The following is an 18,725-nucleotide window of genomic DNA, read 5'->3' as shown; positions in this document are numbered from 1 at the left end:
GGTGGGGTTGGAGAGGTCAGGAGGGGCGTGGGGACAGTGTGGGCAAAGCTCCCAAGGTGGGCACGCCAGGAGGAGAGCGTGGAGACTGCCCACTTGGGCTCCTTTCATGGAAAAGAGTAGGTAGGAGGGAGGTTGTGGAAAACCCCAAGTGCTGCTAAGATGGTTGACTTTACTGTGTCGGAAAGGAGGGGCCATTAAATGACGTTGACCAGAGGGGTGATAAGAATGTGCCAGCTCAGAATCAGAGTGTCCAATCCTTTATTTAACTCACTGGTTGAACTGGAACGGGTCATCTGTGCCCTTTGGGCTCAGTTTTCTGTAAAATAGGGGCTGAAGCAGATTACTATTCTCTTCTGGAACCAAAGAAAAGCTCACTTGGCACCCTTTGGGTTTCCCAGCTTATAAGTGTGGAAAGCAGCTGACACGATGAGCGCTAGAGACACCCACACACACACCGACAGTGCAGGGGACGCGTGTCTCCTTCACCATGACTCCGTGGGAACCTGCTCAATGCAGCTCCTCCCTCTACCTCACGGTTGAGGCTCAGCCAGCTCTCGCCAGCCTGCGCCAAACTGCCCTCGGGCAGCCAAGACTAGTGCCCATGAAGGCACATCCTCCCTGCCACAGCCACACAGGACTCAGCAACAATCACAGCCCCAAGAGTGACGCTACTGCCGCTGACTTTAATGGAACCATCTTCTGTGCCAACCGTGAGTGCTAAGGCCCTGACTCATTTAAATCACTTCATCTTCCCAACAAACCTGTGTGTTGGGGGGGGGCGGTGTTAGCATGGACCCACTTTCTTTTTTTTTAAGATTTTATTGGGGAATTGGGGGAGGGGAACAGTGTTGGGGAATTGGGGGGCGGACCAGCCAAGTTGTTCTTCAATCTTCGTTGTGAAGGGTGCCAGTCGCCATCTGGCTTCCCATCGGCAGCTCGTGGCCTCTAAGCTCAAGGTGCTGTGTTCAATCTTAGTTGCGGGTGGGCGTAGCCACCATCCCATGTGGGAGTCGAACCAGCAGCCTGTTGTTAAGAGCACACGTTCTATTCCCTGAGTCATTCAGGCGACAGCTCAGCTCAAGATGCCGACTTCAGTCTTAGTTGCAGATAGGCGTAGCCCACCATGGAACAGGCAATCTTGTTGTTACACCAGCTGAGCCATCCTGCCACCTGTTGGCAGCTTAGCGGCAGCTCAGCTCGGGCACAGCATCACTGGCCCATGTGAGAATTGAACCGGTGGCCCTGTTGCTCAGAGCTCGCGCTCTTAAGCTAACTCTTAACCAACTGAGCCACTCGGCCGGCCCAGCATGAACCCACTTTCAATGATGAATGGGGAGCTGGGCAGAATCGCTTTACACTAAGGACGCACAAGAGGCAGCTGCCAGGAACGGGTAGCCCCGGGGCTGGCCTGAAGAAAGCATTTGTCAGCTGAGTGCTATAACTTTGTGTATTTAAGACCAATAAAAGTACAGAATTTTGAGAAGACAACCATTCAGACCACGCGATATTGTGGACTTGAGGAGGCCTTGATGAATGCTGATGGAGTTGAGGGGGTCAACAGCTCCCCATCCACAGCCTCCCGACAGGGGAGGCCAATGAGACCCTGAGGCCTGGGAGTGGGGTTTGAACCAAAGGCAGGAGGCCCTCTGCTGCAGGTGATTGTAAGGAAGGCCAAGAAGCCTAAGGGCCACGTTTTTCTTGAGACCATCGCCCAGCACGTCCACCCCTGTGGCTACTTCCTGCGTGAGGGGCTGAGGGGCTATTGAACCCACCCTCGATGTTGTAAGAGAAGGAGAAACACACTGCAGCAGCTGATAAAGGTTCCTCTAGGAAGTCCATGCCCAGCCCCCACCTCTGCCCCCAACACCGACGTCATGTCGGCAGGATCCTCTGGTAGTGTGACCTCCCATCCCTGGGGGTTCTCTTCCTGGAGCTGCACACACACACCCCACACACACACCCCACCCCTGGCTGAGTAAATCAGGAAGGGGCACTGAGTCCCCTGGGCCTACCTGACCTTCCAGGCCAACCATTCTTTCCCTGGTTTACAAGCCAGGTAGCCTGAGGACAAATGACAAATGGACAGCGTGAATCCAGTGAGGTCTGGTGGGCAGTCTTTGAAAAGCACCAAGGGCTATAAAGATGTGAGGCTGTTAAAACCTGCCTTGTGATAAGAGTTGTTAAAACCCTCTGAAAGCAAAGGCGTAGAACCACAGAACCAGCACGAAACGGTCCTATCGTGTTTAATGAGACACCGAGTTGCTCTTCAGTGACAACAGACCAAAACCACATGTCATGTGGCCCCAGCCAGCTTTACCCAGAATCAAAGCCTCTCCCTCTACATACCCCCTTTCCCCCCAACTCCCCTTCTCACCCCACCCCACTCCCACATACACAATCAAAGGACCAGGATATAACCAGAACTTGGACACTGGAACCCTTTCAGCAGCAGAGGGTCCACTGTCCAGGAAGATCCGTCCTCCAGTTAAAACTCGCCCTGCCAGCACTTCCGCACACCTGTTCCCTGTAGCCCCTTAAAATCCTGCCCCGAACCCTGGATCGGGGAGTTCCGGCTTTTGAGCACTAGGTTTCCATTCTCCTGGGTGGCGCCGTTCATAATAAAATAGCCAATCTTTCTCCACCGCAATTCTCAGTGGCTAGTGTTTGGCTCTGCTGGCACGGGTGAACGAACACAGTGTAAATACCAAAGGTATGGGGGTGGGGGAGAGTCCATGTTTCTGGCTCCTTCTGGGTAACCCTCCCCCTTCTTCCTCCTCTCTTTGTTTCCAGATCAGAAAAAAAACAAGAGCCGGCTCCTGTGCTTCTCATGACCAGCAGTACTTGTGTCCTCTCCCTGAAAGAAGGGGCTTCTCTCTGGGCAGGAGCCCAGGCAGGGAGGGCTGCAGTGTCCACGACTCTGGGTCCTCAGTCAGCCTGATGCCCAGGGGCCCAGCCGGGCAAGGGCAGGCAGCAGGCACCAGGCGCCATGCGTGGACTCAGCCTGAGCCTGCAGGACTGCGTGGTCCCTGCCCTCTTGGAGCTCTGGGAGGATGGGGACACGGGACCCAGGAGACACCGCAACCATTACAGACAAGTAACCACAGCCAGCTCTGAGCCTCAGTCAGAGGAAACGGGAACAGAGAGGATGCTGGTGGGATGGGGTTCAGGAAGGGTTCCCCAAAAATGGGATGATGAGCAAATTGGAAAGGGAAGCAGGGACTTGATTCTACTCATTTGTTTATTCATTCATTTCTTCCGCAAACATCTGTACTACCTACTAGATTACAGACACTGCTGGGAAACTGAGGACACAGAGGCGGAAAAACTGGACCAGTCAGACAGAGTAGACACGGTCAGGAAAACAGACACGTCTAGAAACAATTAAGCCCTGAACAAGGGCTGCATTGACGTATGGACAAATCAGTGTGTGAGCAGAGAGGAGGGGCTGGGCACTGACCTGGGTCCTGTGTGAGGCTCAGGGGCTGCTGAGCAGACAGCAGGGCAAGTGTACCAGGCAGAGGGACACATACAAAGCGAGCGAGAACAGGGACCAGCCATCACGTCACTGGGCGGAGGAGCTGGGTGCCCAGGGGAGAGGAAGATGAGGAGAGGGGAAGGCTGGGCCCAGACTCAGAGGGCTGGGGTGCCCAGCCACGGGGTTTGGGGGTCGCTGGAGGATGCTAGCAGGAGAGGATCATACCAACCTGAGAGAGGTGGGACAGATGGGGCTGGCAGAGAGGTGATATGGGGTGTTGAGCCAGGGTGGAGGGTGAGGACAGGGGAGACCCAGCAGTCTGTGGGGGACACCGTGAGGGGACAGTCTCGGGGAGCAGGGGCTCCCTCACTGTCTGAAATGAGGCCAGGTACTGATGATGTTGTACAAAGCCTTCCCAGGAGACAGAGTATTGATAACGTCACTGTGCCCCACCAGAAGGTAGTTGGGGCTCAGGTATCCCTTGTCCACCGCACACTGGATCAGGGTCTGGGCCGCCTTCAGCGCCACGGCGTTAGGGGGCTTTTCTGCAAAACACATGTACCCCATTAATCATCAGGGTCTCAAGTTTACTTGCTTAGGGCTGAGACAAGCACCCAGATTGCAGTCGCCCTCTGCCCCCTTCCCCGCCCACTGCCACCACCAATACACATAAACTGTGACAGCCAAGCACAAAGAGAAAACACGGTGACTGTGTTTCTTGATTCTTCCTTGCAAAGCTTCTTCTGGAAAGTTCAAAACTGCTCTGGAGGAGAGGCTGCAGCACAGCACACCTCTTCTCGGCAGGCACCACTGGACCGGCCACGGCTTTGCATAACAGGCAATGATGCTCCCCAGCACTGTTGCCATGGTTACCAAGAAAGAGGATATATTTGCTGACTGAGCCATCAAGGCACCAACATTTGCAAAAAATTATGTTCTGTCTTGCTCCATGCTTGCCTTGGGTACGGCTATGAAGAGAGATGGGGCTGGATATGGGGATGGATGGACTGGGGACAATGTTCTGCCAGGGAGGGACTCCTGGTGGCCTGCATCCTGTATTGAGTCCTTTCAAGCTAAAATGTTCCACTGACACTGCCAGGCACCAGAAGGTTGCCTCTTCCCCCATCCTTTCTAGACATTCCACACGGTACTGCATCACCCAGAACCCTCCGCCCCACGCTCACTCCTTACCTACAAAGTTGCCCATGAACGCAATTCCAAGGCCAATGTCATTGTATCCGTAAGTGTGAGAGCCTTCGTGATGCCAGCCAACTCCTTCATACACACCGCCGTCCTGGCCCACCAGGAAGCTAGAATTGGGCAAAGGGAAATGGAGAAAGTCACTCCGGGAAGAAGGACTGGCTTCATTCACTCCTTAACTCATTCATTCACTCTTTCGTCCATTTATCAGATGTTGACTGAACGTCTCTTATGGGCCAATGTGCACAGAGACAAAAACTGAAAAAGAACCACAGTCCCTGAACCTGAGAAGTGAGGTCACACAGTGACAAGCAATGATAGTTGCAACTTCAGTCCGCTGCAACATGGCCTTTCTCCCCATGATGCCACTGAATCTGACCCCTCCAAGGTGGCCAGTGACCGCCTTGACACTAGTACAGTGGAAACGTATCTTTCTTCTGGGTTACACTGACCCTGTTGACCCCTCTCTTCATGAAATGTCACCTGTCTTCATGCAAGCCACACGCTCCTGATTTTCTTCTACTCTGCTGCTCACCCTCTGCTCCCTCTGGGACCCTCCCACCCTCCCCTGGAAGGTAGTGCTCCTTGGAACGCTGGTCTAGCACCTTCTCTCTTCTCACCGAACATGTTCTTCCCGGACAATCATCCAGCCCTGTAGCTTCAATTACTATCTATAAAGACCACATGCCCTAAGGGAACCAGCTTCTTCTGCAGTTTCCTCAGCCAGAAATCGGGCATCATCCTGAATGCCTCCCTCCCCCTCCCAGCCCCATCCAATCATGAGTCAAGGCTGGTCCATCGGCCTGTCAATCATATCTCCTACTTTAAATTCCTCCTCTTCTCTCTGTGCCGACTGCCACTACACTGTTCCAGGTCCTCACCAGCTTTTGTCAGGATTACTGCAATAGCTCCCTGCTCAGTGTTTTGTCTCCTTCCAATCCATTCTTAAATAGCACCCGGAGTGATTTTGCTAAAATACGAATCCTATCATAGGGCATGACCTTCCAGTTGCCTTTCAAATAGAGCCAATCTCCCAGGACCAACTCTGGAGCACCTCGTGATATGACTCCTGTCGGCCTCTGCAGCCTTACCTCTCACCCTTCCCCTCTTGAAATCTAGTTTTATGCGTGAGTTAAAGCTCTTCAGTTCCTCCGAGATGTGCTCTGTCTGGACCCCAGGCCCTTCCCTGGAACACTCCTCATCCTTGTTTGCCTGACTAACCACCACTCATTGCTGGTGTCCCAGCTTGGATGCCCCTCCCTCCAGGACCCCTTCCCTGCCACACTCACTCCCCCAAAGCCTCATCTGTGCCCCATCCTCTTCCTCATCCATCACAACCTAACTCGGACTTGTCCTTACTGATTTGCTATCTTCCCTCTCTCCTCCAGAGGAAGGAACCATTTCTATCTTGCCAAGCACTGAGCACATAGCAGATACCCAACAAACACTGGTTAAAAAGTTAGAAAACGGTGAGCGAGAGGACTATCTTGATGACAGTCCACATCCGGATTAGAGATGATGCACTCCGAGGCTGGAGGGTGAGGGGGGGCACCATAACAGGTTTCAAAAGTCAAGGAAGTCCCTGAAGACTGAATGAGAAAGGAAAACTAACATTCCCTCAGCTCATGTGGCCTTTTCCATCTAGGATTTCCAAATTTATCATCCAAGGCCGTGGAAAGTCCTGCGAAGGACAGCAACAGTTTCCGCATCTGCAATGCCTGCTTTCAAGTGGAAGTTAAGAGGAGAGAGGCAGCAGCCCAGACACATGTGAAAGCATGTCCACCAGAGATTTGGCAAAGTTTGTTGTGATGAAGTCACAGACAAATGGTTGCCATTTGTCATACTCTATAAATCCCTTCTATGAAATTCCAAGTAGCTTTGGCTATTCCGTCAGCTTCATGTGTTTCCTTATTATAGACCTGGCATCAAAGGAACTGAAAGAGAATGCCTTGATTTCACTCTGTATCTTTAAATAGAAAAGGTATTGTTGCCCCTACTGTAGAGATAAGGAGAGAGGCCCAGAGAGGTTAAAAGCTCCTGTGGGTATAAAACAGATTAAACAATGCCAGACGTAATGCAGGATTCTAACACTGGAGAGAACAAGTTCAGGGCTGGGAGACCAAGGCAGGGGTTGTAGGGCCTGTCTCTGAGTGGTTGGCATTACATTAAAAAGGCACAATGCGGGTGGGCCGAGTGGCACGATGGTTAAGAACTGGCTTGGGATGCCAGAGGGCCCCCGTTCGGATCCCACATATGAGGGCCAGTGACACTGCCCTCCACAGCTAAGATGCTGAACAACAGCTCAACCTGGAGCTGGGCTGCCGTGAGTCGCCAGCGATGGCGTAGGCTGCAGCCCCTGTGGCAGTGGGTTGCCATGGGCTACCGTATGTAGCCAGCAGCCAGCGTGAGCGGCCAGCAGCCGCAGTGAGCGGCCGTCCAGAAGCCGGCGACTGATCTGCCTCGCCCTGGAAGAGCGCAATGATGGTGCCAACTTGGGCCAGTGAAGCAACGTCCTCCACAACTAGACTGAAGAACAAAACGACAGCAACTTGTCTGTTCCCCTTCCCCCAATTCCCCAGCACTGTTCCCATCCCCCAAATTCCCCAATAAAAATCTTTAAAAAAAAAAAAGGCACAATGCTTCGACGGCCTTCTGGAAGGGTCTCACAGTCTTGCTGTATCACTCCTGCTTCTAACCTCTACTTTCCAAAGTCTACTTCTCGATCCCTCATGAAGAATGTGCCCAGGAAAGATAAGTAACCCTTAGCTATGCCTAAGTGACAGTTCAGAGTCTTGCACGAATAAATGTGATGTCTTAGGTGACACACCTGGTACACAGAAAGGGCTCAGTAAATGTCGGTTCCGTCCCACAGCCTTTCTTCCTACAGCCCTGAAGAAAAGGAGGGTCACGTCCCCACCGACCCCACTTACTGATATCCGATGTCACAGAAGTCCTGCCTGTCCATGTGGAAGGACTGTATGTCTCGGACACGTGACTGACACTCCATGGATTCATTGCAAGGCGCCCCAGCGGTGTGGATGATGACGACATATTTGGCCGGGAGGTTCATTTTAGGGCAGTGTGTCTCTCTGGCTTCCCAAGTTGACCGCGTAATGATGATGGGGCAAGCTGTGGTGAAGTGAAAAGCCAAGGACGTGGGCACTCACTTGTGCCCACATGTGGACAATCTCACCGCTGTGCGGGGACAGTCTCCCCCAATTGCTGGCACCCACTGGCACATCAGCACTGTGGGGCTGTGGGAAAGGCCAGATGGGGATTTTCTGGGCCAGGTGGCTGGATGGGGGTAAAAATCTACGAAATCTGTATGATTCTGTTGATCGTACAGTCACGGCCATTTCCTTCAAAAGACAAAGTGTACCTAACTGCTTGGATATGCATTGTAAATACATACAGCTGTGTGGATTTATGTTAACAGGGCGAATATGCAGAAATCAGCTGACTCGCTCAACTGATCGCATGTATATGGAAGTAATTTGAAATCTATAAAGGACTTTACAAGTGTGAAGAGGTGATCATTATTGAAGATAGCACCTGTTCGAAAGCAAGAAACACTATTTAGAGACTGACAATTTTCCAAGAAGGTTAATAAAAGATACCCTTGAGTCCGAGAAAAAGTTCCTGCTGGCAGAGAACCCTAAATGACTGAACATGTATATTCATTGTGCTGGTTTTAGGTGGCTGTTTGATTTTTATTATCATAGCACATGATTTTTGTTACCTGACTTTTTTGAATATTTGCTCTGACGTCAGCATAATCTGTGAACTCAAGTTTCTCAGCCCTGCGGTCATGTTGCAGGTTTACTGGGTTTTGTATTTAGGAAGGAGAGTGTGTGTGTGTGTGTGTGTGTGTGTGTGTGTGTGTGTGTGTTCACATAGTAGACATGAATATGTATACATGTTTACCCCGCCCCTCTTTTCTTCACAGCCTTCCTGCCATCTGACATCATATGAATTTTATGTCGTCATGTTCTGTCTTTCTTCACTGAAATGTGAAGTGTTGTCTCTTTTGTTTACAGCTGTATCTTCAGTACCCAGAAGAGTGTCTAGTATTCGGTAAATGTCTGTTGATGAAGTGAAAATGTGTGTACATACATATTTATGTCAAGAATGGCTCCATGGCTATATTATTCCAGTGGGAAGAAGGAAGACACCCTCTCAGAATGTTCTAGATCTCAGCATGAGGTGCTCTTGGTCCAAGAAGCCAATGAATGCCAGTAGGAAAAGGACTTCCCTCAAGGAGGAGGGTGAGATGGGGTTGAGGACCTTACCTGTCCTGGGCATCACTGGCTGCTGAGGGCTCAAACAGACCTCTTCTTTCAAGAGAAGTGGCTGGATATACCTGGGTGACAGGCGACCCTTCCGGATAGCATAGAAGATCAGGTCCTCTGCAGCTGATAAGGCAGCTGGGCTGGGACTGCTGCCTGAAAGAGGGTGACACAGAACACAGAACTATCGGCAAGAAACTCCAACCTAGTCTAGACCTGGAGGGAGGATACAGTGACCACCTGAGCCTGGATAACTGATGGGAAGAGAGGGAGCCAGTCCAATAGCCAGGACAAGGGACCTAAGAGACCAGGAACTACTGGACACAAAGTAGGCGACCTTTGTCATGTGCCCAACTAAGACTTCTCTCCTCTCCATCTCTAGATGGAAGAGATGGGAAGCGGCAAAAGCTACATGCAAAGGGAGACGCCCCTGACCCAGTCAGGAACACCCTAGCATGGAGAAAAGGGTGACAGATTCACTGAGTATCTCTCCCAATCAGACACACGGCAAGCGCTCTTGATATCCATTAGCTCATATCGTTTTCACCGAAAACCTCTGAGATAGGAGCTATGACTCGCCAGAAGAGGACCCCAGCAGGTGCCAGGTACTTATTAGCTCTCCACTGCATCCTGCCCTCTGCTCTCCTGTTTTAGAAGAGGCTAAAACCCTGCAAACAACACTTTCCAGGCTGCCTTGTCTGCCGGCTTCTGGTTGGGCTCTCCCTATGGGAGACACTGGAGGAAGAGCACAGCCATGCTTTTCCACCTCTGCCACCTGCAGCCTCAGTGTCACCCCACCTCAGACCCCACAAGCGATGGCAAAATCGTGAGCTCAAGCGGTGTCAGTAATCTCACTGACTGGCTTCAGCAATCTCACAGCAGTGCAGACCAGAGAAGAGAAAGAGGACAAAAAGAAAGCCATGTCACAGAGTCCAGGCGAGAAAAGGAGTTCAAGAGGCGGGCGATGGTCAGAGAGGACAAGTATGACACAGGCTGAAAAGACGAGGGTGTGGACACGAGGGATGGTGTAGACAACCGCCAGAGGGGGTGCCCATTACCTATCTTACTGCCGAAGAAGGCGAGGCCCAGGGAGATGTTGTTGTAACCCGGGGTGTGCATGCCTGGCACGCCCCAGCCGACACCTTCGTACACCTTGCCATCGTCCCCAACCAGGAAGCTGCCAGGCAAGGAACATGGATTGAAGGGCAAATCCCTGGAATGGGAAACCTGTCACCCTTAGAAAGGACAAGGGTTCTAGAGGCTCATAAATAAATACTATGCTCAGTGACCTAACAGGGGCCGGGTAACTCATTTTAGACTCCCCGGAGGTCACTTAGCTTACTTAGCATGTTCCCCAGAACCAAGTGGAATTCGAACGTGTGACCCTCAAGGACCTGGGGACGTCAGTTCAGCATTTCTCAAGGGCATGAGAATTCATCCATCCAGTTTTTAAATATGGGACCAAGCCCTTGAACATCTAAAACAATCAACCGGGATTCAGGAATTCCTTCATATTGACTTTTGCTTCAGTTTATCCTTAGGAATTCCCATAAGCTCTTCTTTATCACAGAAATTTGTTTAGAGTGTTCCTTTCCTCCATTTATTTCTTGAAACCAATGTATCTATTCTCTTGTTCTACTTCCTCCTTCCTTCCTGCCTCTGTAACTGTTTCGTCCTCCACTTTGTAATCACAGTCTTTAGAATTGATGTTGTCACAACTCTTGCCAGACACATCTTCTATGAGACCATGAGTTTCCACCGCAAACTGAAGACAGAACACTTCCCTGATGTCTCTGCAGACCCTGAACTGCCCGCCCTGTACTGACATCAGCCTGAGGAGTGGGGCAGCCTCAGCGTGTCCGCCATGTCCCTGGCTTTGCTGCCGTACATTCAGCAGGTCCCTCTGACTAAGCAGCAGCCTTTGCTTAGTCCAGTGTGTATGGTCCTTCATAGCTACTGTCAGCTGCATGGTACAGACTGGTTGTTAAATTGTCACCTCAGAAACCTAACTCAGAGACGCGGTGGCTTAAATCCCCTAGAAATCCTGAGGCAGAAGGCAACACAGCAGTGACAAGAGCGGGAGGTGGGGGACAGCAGCTGAGACAGCCTTGACGGAGGATGGACAGGAAGCCCCACCCTGCACCCCCCATGTTCTACAATGGGGCCTCCCCAGCTGCTCTTATACATTTGCACCCAAAATAAATAATTAAGAAGATGTGGGTTATCCTTTCCAAAATGAATACATCTCTTATGTTTGTCTTTAGAATTCAGGAGGAGGGGGAAGCCCTATTCCCACTCTATCTCTCTCCTTCTACAAATATACGCCTCCAGACACATCTCCTCATTCTTGAGGGGAAAAAAAGAGGGTTGGGCCTCTGCTGATAATTCTCAGAGTGGATACTCCTCAATGCACAACCTCAGGATCTCCATGCCTCACACTCGTTGGAACTCGGGGCTCTCCGCCCCGACGTATCCCCAATGCCACTCCTCCCGTGGGACCCCAGGCTCACTGTGAGGTGGCTTTCAGGGTACCTGGTGGGGACTGCTTCTCAAGGTCAAAGTCATGTCAGTGTGCACAAGTGGAACATGTGCTGGGCTAACAGGCAGTCTGGGAAGAGCTCTGGGTCCACACTGCCTAGCCATGTGACTTCCAGCAAATTCTCTAACTTCCCCAGACCACGGCGTTCTCACCTGTGAATCAGGGTGGTAATATCTCTCTTACCCGTTCCTCGAGTGACTTGGGTAATTCTTGTGAAGCCCTTTGTAAACTGTAATGTCCCCCGAGCTGCAAGGGGACAGCCTCCAAGACCACATCTGAATACACAGCCCAGAGCATCCCCCCTAATGACCCTGGGAGATTTCAGATTTGGTTTGTTTTAACTTTTTTTAAGTTACATTTTAAAAGTAACAGAAATGGGGAAAACAGAAGGGAAGGCGGGAGGCCCCCTCAGAGGGGTCACTTGAACGTGGCTCTTACTTGTAGGCCACGTCGCACCGGCCTTGGGTGTAGACAGCACGGGACTGAAGGTCCCGCAGCTTCTGGCTGCAATCGTTCTGCTCCCGGCATTCTACCCCCAGGAGCTGGTCCGTGATGACGTAGGGCACAGACGGGGCCAGCTGGCCGCCGCAGGTCGGTGATCTGGCCCCCCACTCCTTGCGGGAGACGACAGTGGGAGCACCTGCAGGGGGACCGAAGGATGACATGTGGCAGGTCCTACCCCCGTCCCGGGCAGGCTGCCCGGGCAGCCCTCGTCCTCCCACTCTAGGGCCTCTCCTGCCCCACCCACCATGGTGTGACAGGCCCTGGGGGAGGCCTTTGCCACCAGCAACCTCTCCTTCGCATTTCCAACAGTCCATTTAGGCTAAAAAATAATCCCATCCGACACTGCGTTCAGCCTGGATGTCCAATCGCCTTGTTCTCCAAACACTGGCTCCTTGTATTTCCCTAGAGGACACCCCACCCTCAACCACTCTGTGGTGGCTTCACGCTCCCACCTTCAGAAACCAGCCCCGGTGACACCCGACCCAACTGTGGGGCCTCAGCTGCCTTCTCTGAGGAGACATGGTCCTCATCGGTGTTTGCCCTAGTCGCTGGCCATGTCCTTTGTCCAGCCCTCTCCTCAGAATGGTGACTCTAAGGACTGTTCTACCACTCTCCTCAAACTATGGCTCCCCGGGTCCACAGCCCAAGGAGGTTCCATGAGCGTCAGGTACGTGTCTCTCTCTTGCAGATGAATACTCCCTGTGGGCAGGGCTGTGAGAGCCCCACAAGGACCCCAGGCTCCCGGAGGCTCCCTTTCTGTCCCCATCTTGGGCCCCTGGGAGCTCTCTGAGGGATAGGGTGTCTCCACCCTCCCACTGAGAGCTGGGGACCATGGCCTTGTCTTCTCTCCCCATGTCATCTCTCCTTCCTGGACCCCAGCTTTGCCTGAGGACTCAGGACAGCCCATGGCAGTCACTGACGGACACCCATCTTGGGATTCCCCCCGACCTCCCGAGCCGCACCCAAGAAGCCCCAGCCAATCCCCAAGCCACCTTACCACTACGACCCTTGCGGGTGAGCTGTGAGATGCCAACAAACAGGTCCAAAAGCTGCTCTGACACGTCTCTCGCTTGGGTTTCACTCCAGGAGAACCGTTCAGACTCCCCTGCAGAGGAACATTGCGCTTGGTGCTGGTCCCTGGAGAACACCCAGACCAGCTCAGAGGCACCAGCTCCATGTCCCCAGCCCCTGTCCACAGCCTCTCAGCTCCCCAGGTCCCTGACCTCCTCTAGGAAACAGGCAGAGGGGAACCACAGATATCTCTAGCCTCACCCTGCCACTGCCTCTCCCATATGCCTTAATGAGGCCCGCGTGCTGCCACCTTCCCCCACCCTCCCTCCATGCCAGGTGCACTGCAGGCTTTCTGCCCCCTATCTAAGCAGCTCTGCCTTCCCCAGTCACCTGCTTACCCAGTAATAGATCACAGTGTCATGTGTCAAAATGGTCATCAACATTTTGAGCTAAACTGTATACAATATGAAGCACCTATTGATCCAGATGAGATTCTTGAAACATAGAAATTTGCAGACTGTTGGGGCTGCCCTCACAAACTGGGTTTTATAGATAGGATGAATTGAGGATGAGTTATCACAAGCGTGCCTCATCCCCCTCTGCCTGTCCAGCACCTGAGGTCATGGGAGCCAATAACCACTAGAACCAGCAATATCACCAATATCACCTACCACAGGTCAGCTCTGTAAGTTACAACGCATTTTCAAGGGCACGCTCAGCTTTGTGGCTTAAAACAATTTTATAAGGTAAGCAAAGCAAAGCAAATTAACTACTCCCTCTAGACAGATGAGAAACTAACGCTCAGAGACGCTAAGTTACTTGTCTAAGATGACACGGGTTTTAAGCCGTGGACTTGGACTCCAACCCAGGCCATCTGGCCTCAGAGCCATGTTCAGAACCACCACACTCTGGGACCTCCCCCAAAGTCATCAGATGACCTTGGGCAAGTCACTGCTACACATGGCCTGTTTCTCTGTCTATAAGACAAAGTTACTAAGGGTCTTCACCATGGTTCTGAGATTCTGTCCTCCTGTAAAATCATCAGGAGTATGTACATGACTATGACCCTGAGGCCAAGATCTGCTGCGCAGGCTGGAGAGGCTGTGAGGACCGGAGCCCGTCCAGCAGGGAGGAAGGACCTGAGCTGGGCCCGGAAGGGGAACACAGGACGGGTGGGGAGCAGTGATGAACCTGGAGAGGACAATCTGCAAGTGAAACCAGGCTGGAGCTGATGCCAAAAGCACTTCTGACCCGATGGAAGAAAACCTACCCCAGGCCAGGAGACCGAGAGCTGAAAAGATGAGAAGCCACGGCAGCATCATCACGTGGTCCCAGGACACCAATGAGAAGAGTGTGGACTGAAGACCTAGGAGAGATGCTGACAGTTAATCCAACCAGGCTCGCTCTTCAAACAGGGCATCTGCCTCACTGCATGACACCCCGTCTGCCTCCCTGCCAAACTGTGGGTCTCCTGAGAGCCAGCACCTAGCCAGGCTTCTCAGGGTCCCCAGCACACAGCCTGACCCTCAGCAGGCGCTCACCAACACCTCTGTCTAGCCACCACCCTCTCCCCCAACCTCTTACCCTGGGAGCTCCTGGTCCCTGGGAAGAGCCCAGTACCTCATCTTAGGCCTTCCAGCATAGGTCATAACAATTCCTAAAATCCTCGAGTAGCTGTTAGGAATAAACCCGGTGTAGATATTTTCACATCTAGTGCCTTCATTTTATATTTAATCCTTTAAAAATTCCTGTAAAATATTTTAACCCCACTTTTATAAGTGAACCCACTGAGGCTCAGAAAAAGTGAACTAAAGTAGGGGCAGGAGACTTCCCCAGCACTATTTGAGAGTCAGAGGTGTGTTAGGTCATCTAATTTGGTCCTTTACCCCACAAAAAGCCCAACAGATGCTCAACTAACTTCATCTTGAGCGAATAATAACAGCAACAATTACCACTTACTGATCACATCCTACATTCCACATTTCTAAGGACTCCCTAGATATTCCATCAAATTTCCTCACATTGCCCTATGAGACCCAGCTTTTGATCAGGAAATGGGGCCTCAGAGAGTCTAAGTCACTTGCCCAAAGTTACCCAACCAATAGGAGCAGAGCTGGGTCCCACCCAGATCTGTCTGACTCCATAGTCTTTGCCTGGAACTTCTCCACCATCTGCCTAAGTTTCCGATGGTGGAGGGTCTCAACGTGGGCCCAGAACCTCTGTGGTCCTTTCTAGCTGCACAAATCTTTTCTGCTCTCAGGCAGAAATGAATTCTTACATTGTGCTCAATCAAAATGAAATATCAGCTCCATGAGTTGTCAACCAAAACATCAACTCTCCTCCCAATTATCTTACTGAGAAACTGTAGAAGCGCTGACCCTTGCTCTCAGAGTTTTTATATTATCACCAGTAGTCCCAGGTGGAACATGTTTAGAAACATGGTTTAAGGCTTGAGTATGTAGGTACTTCCTGGATCAGGACAAGCAAACACCTGGTAAATAACACCCAAGATTCCATTTGTTTGAGAAAACTGCACTGAAGACAAAATGAGCCCATCACGGATGAGGACAGGCACCTAATAAGCACGTGGGACAGTGTTCAACCTCCCTCAGGGGCCAAATGACAGGCGGGATTAACGTGTCCAAGATGGAAGCCCTGTAGGCTGGGCTCCTGCAAAGCTACCTGGAAACCAGCAATCAATCCTGGTCAGCAGGAGGTTTGCGCCCTGGTCACTTGACCATGGTGCTTCTCCAACCACGAACGTCAATGTGACAAATGCTGTCATGAGGTGTTCCACCATACAGCTAAAATTGCAAGGCTTGAGCCCAGCCCCTGATCATGCCAGAGGTGTCTCTCACCCCCACACCCATTCCCACCTCCAATTGCAAACACTGAACTAACAGGAGAGACCGGAGCCAACATTGCTGTGTATTCTGTATACTTAAAACAAAGATGAAATACCAGAATAAGAGACAGGTGAGATATAATAGATAGGGACTCAGGGCTAGACAGAAAGGGAAGAGCTAGGATAGAGGTAAATGCAGGACCCACAGCGTTGGCAAGAGAGACCAGTAGTGGTATAACCAAACTCACAAGAATTTAGAATAGAAAATGTTCTTATTTGTAGGGAGAATTCCAGAGGGAAGGTCAGAGGAACATTCTCCACTATGTTAACATTTTAACCTGATAGAGTCCAGATCCTTCGATGGGAGAGGGTTTCCCAGGAAGAAACACGCACACTCACACTCAGAAATACCTGGGGTCCCGTGCAGCTCAGGGTGCCGGCAGCTCCCCACTTTCACACTTGGCCCCTGGCCCCGCTGCCTCCTGGGCCTTCACTCTCCCTGCGCTGGAGGCCACTCCTTCCCGGGAATGCAGCCTCAGGCTCCGGCTTCCAGGAGAGAAGAGGGAAGATGGGCCCCTAACAAAAGGTGGAGAGGACAAGGAGGGCCGAGCTCCCAGGCTCCGTCCACAGCACCGAGAAGAACTCAGGTGAGACTGGACTCGGCTGAGAGCTGGGACCCACCCTCTGAGTAAGCCCAGGTGCCTCCTCCCTGGGAAAGGGCGCGATTGCCCAAGCTCCCAGAGCTGCTGCCTCATCCCAGCTCTCAGGAAGCCCAGCCAACGTGGGGGTGCCCCTGGGACCTGGGAGCCTGTCCCACAACTGGGGACTTCCTGCCCTGGAGACAGATCTGCTCCGGGACATGGAGGCTGTGGGTGGAGGTCCCTCAGCAACACCCCACCCCCTTCCACTGGGTCACCAGCAGGGGCAGGGTGGGGGCAGAGAAATAGAAAGGTACATGCCAGCATCTTGCAATGTGTCATCACTAGAAATGATTCTAACCCTGTGACCCGCTGGCCCATTCATCCCCCACCCCCATCTTAGCATCCAACTGTCTGAATCTAACACCTTCAGAAGCGTTTCACAAACCAAGGCTCTCCCACTCTTTACCCACTTTTGACAGTGGCTTTCATCTTTAGTTGTCTCCCAGAATCCCGCACCTTCTCCGAGGAGCTTTATACATTAGACAGACTTTCCTGCTGCCAAGGGTACCTGAGTCACAGCCCCTGAAATGGGAGAGCTCAGACCAGGGCTCCTGGAAACCACAGTGTCCACTGCAGAAGCTGTTTGAATAGCCCCCATGTGCCCCACGCTGCTAGCCCATACGGTATTCTAATGAGAATTAGAAAAGGTGCTCCTTCCACAGTTAAAAATTGATATGTTGTGTATTAATAAAAGCAATTGTGATAAGTAGTCACTGTCTGTAAGTCACGTAAATCAAAGTATTAAACATAAACTAGCACTTCACATTTTTAGCTACAATAATTAAGAACTCAGAGTCACTGGGGTATAATAACTTGTCATGCCGTTGCCTTACTTTCATGGAAACAAAACTCTTTATACTAATTTTGGCGCTTAACTTGATCTAGTATTTCATTTTCTTAAAAACTGATGATTTTCTAGTCTTGGTTGAGCCATTTTAAATGCATTTTCATTTGAGACGTGATAGTTTCCACTAGTGACCAATATTATCCAGGTGAGATACATCTTGAAAGCTACAAAATTTTTAGAAAGATATCTGGCATATTTTTGCTGCAAACATGCTTCAACTTCAGCAGGATTCACACCAGAAAATAAAGCCTCTGCTCTCTCATCCACGGATATCTGATCAATATCACTTTCCTTACTATGGTCATCAGCTAATTTCACTTGTAAAATTTCACCTAGTAGAAATAGTCCATGTTCGTCAAATTTTCCAAACTCAATATGAAATATAAATACTAAAAAGGCCATAACCCTCTATCTGTATTGTAGAATTTTCTTTAAAAATCATACAGTTGTAGCCAATTTCTTTTAAAAATTTGAAATATCAGGTTGATGGGTTGATATGAGACTCACGATTGAAGTGAGTGCTGCCTTTTTTCGAATACTGTCTACATTGGAGAAATTATTGTTGTAATCAAGGGGTTTCTAATTTGTTAACATCATTAATATGTTTTCAGTAAACATTTTTGCCTCTTTTTTCTTTAAATTGTCTGTTTGCAAGGACACTATGAAAACTGAATTGTATTGCCTACATAACTTTGCTCAGAATAATAATTTGACTAAATACATTATGACAAGGTATTACTGAGCAAATGAATCTTAAAATGGTTACTTTTAAATATATACCATATGCTTGAGTTCTGGAATATAACTTTATTAAAGGCATGAATTTGACTTTTACATCATATAGCAGATGATGGTTTTAAATTAATTTTGATAATATTTCAGTGTAATCCAATCTTTCATTGATGCTGAAAGTAGCTATTAAGCTCTTGGACAATATAAAAATTAGGGGCATCAACAGAACTTTCAGCTTCTTCATTTACTGCCAAGTTTAAAGGTTTCAGAGAGAAAAGACCACAGAATTCTTCAGAAAAATTTATTATCTTTCGAAAACTTTTCAGTATTCTATATATCTCTGTAGTATTATTGTATTCCTGGATATGCCATACCTTCAATCAAACCTGTCTTATTCGTTCAGTAATTCTGCACACAATTATCAGCTTCATGATGATTATGTGAAGCCCATTATCCAAGGATAAGTAAAACAAGAATTAATTCCCTTTCAAGGAGTTAATAATATAATTACGGACACAGGCTCAAGCACCAATAATTGTTAGGACAGTCAGGTGAAATGTGTACATCCATGTTTCCTGTCAAGTG

General features: G+C 50.3%; 1 protein-coding gene and 1 long non-coding RNA gene across 2 annotated transcripts; both read right to left on the bottom strand.

The window, feature by feature from the left end:
• Positions 1-2,959: 2,959 nt before the first annotated feature.
• On the bottom strand, positions 2,960-12,318 carry LOC109373487 (peptidoglycan recognition protein 3-like). Its single transcript, XM_019627300.1, has 7 exons — positions 12,249-12,318; positions 11,939-12,140; positions 10,020-10,138; positions 8,965-9,117; positions 7,606-7,804; positions 4,667-4,785; positions 2,960-4,020 (listed from the first exon to the last, which is right to left on the bottom strand). Exons 1-7 carry the CDS (start codon positions 12,316-12,318, stop codon positions 3,842-3,844), a joined length of 1,041 nt encoding a protein of 346 aa, XP_019482845.1. The 3' UTR covers positions 2,960-3,841.
• Positions 12,319-13,018: 700 nt separating this feature from the next.
• Positions 13,019-16,395, bottom strand: LOC109373482 (uncharacterized). Its single transcript, XR_002122236.1, has 3 exons — positions 16,272-16,395; positions 14,286-14,381; positions 13,019-13,109 (listed from the first exon to the last, which is right to left on the bottom strand). It is a non-coding gene; the product is annotated as an uncharacterized LOC109373482 (long non-coding RNA).
• Positions 16,396-18,725: the final 2,330 nt, after the last annotated feature.

This window comes from Hipposideros armiger, unplaced genomic scaffold, assembly GCF_001890085.2.
Source record: "Hipposideros armiger isolate ML-2016 unplaced genomic scaffold, ASM189008v1 scaffold_729, whole genome shotgun sequence".
Classification (NCBI taxonomy): domain Eukaryota; kingdom Metazoa; phylum Chordata; class Mammalia; order Chiroptera; family Hipposideridae; genus Hipposideros; species Hipposideros armiger.
Note: the sequence above shows the minus strand (reverse complement) of the source record. Positions and strands in the feature narration are given on the sequence as shown.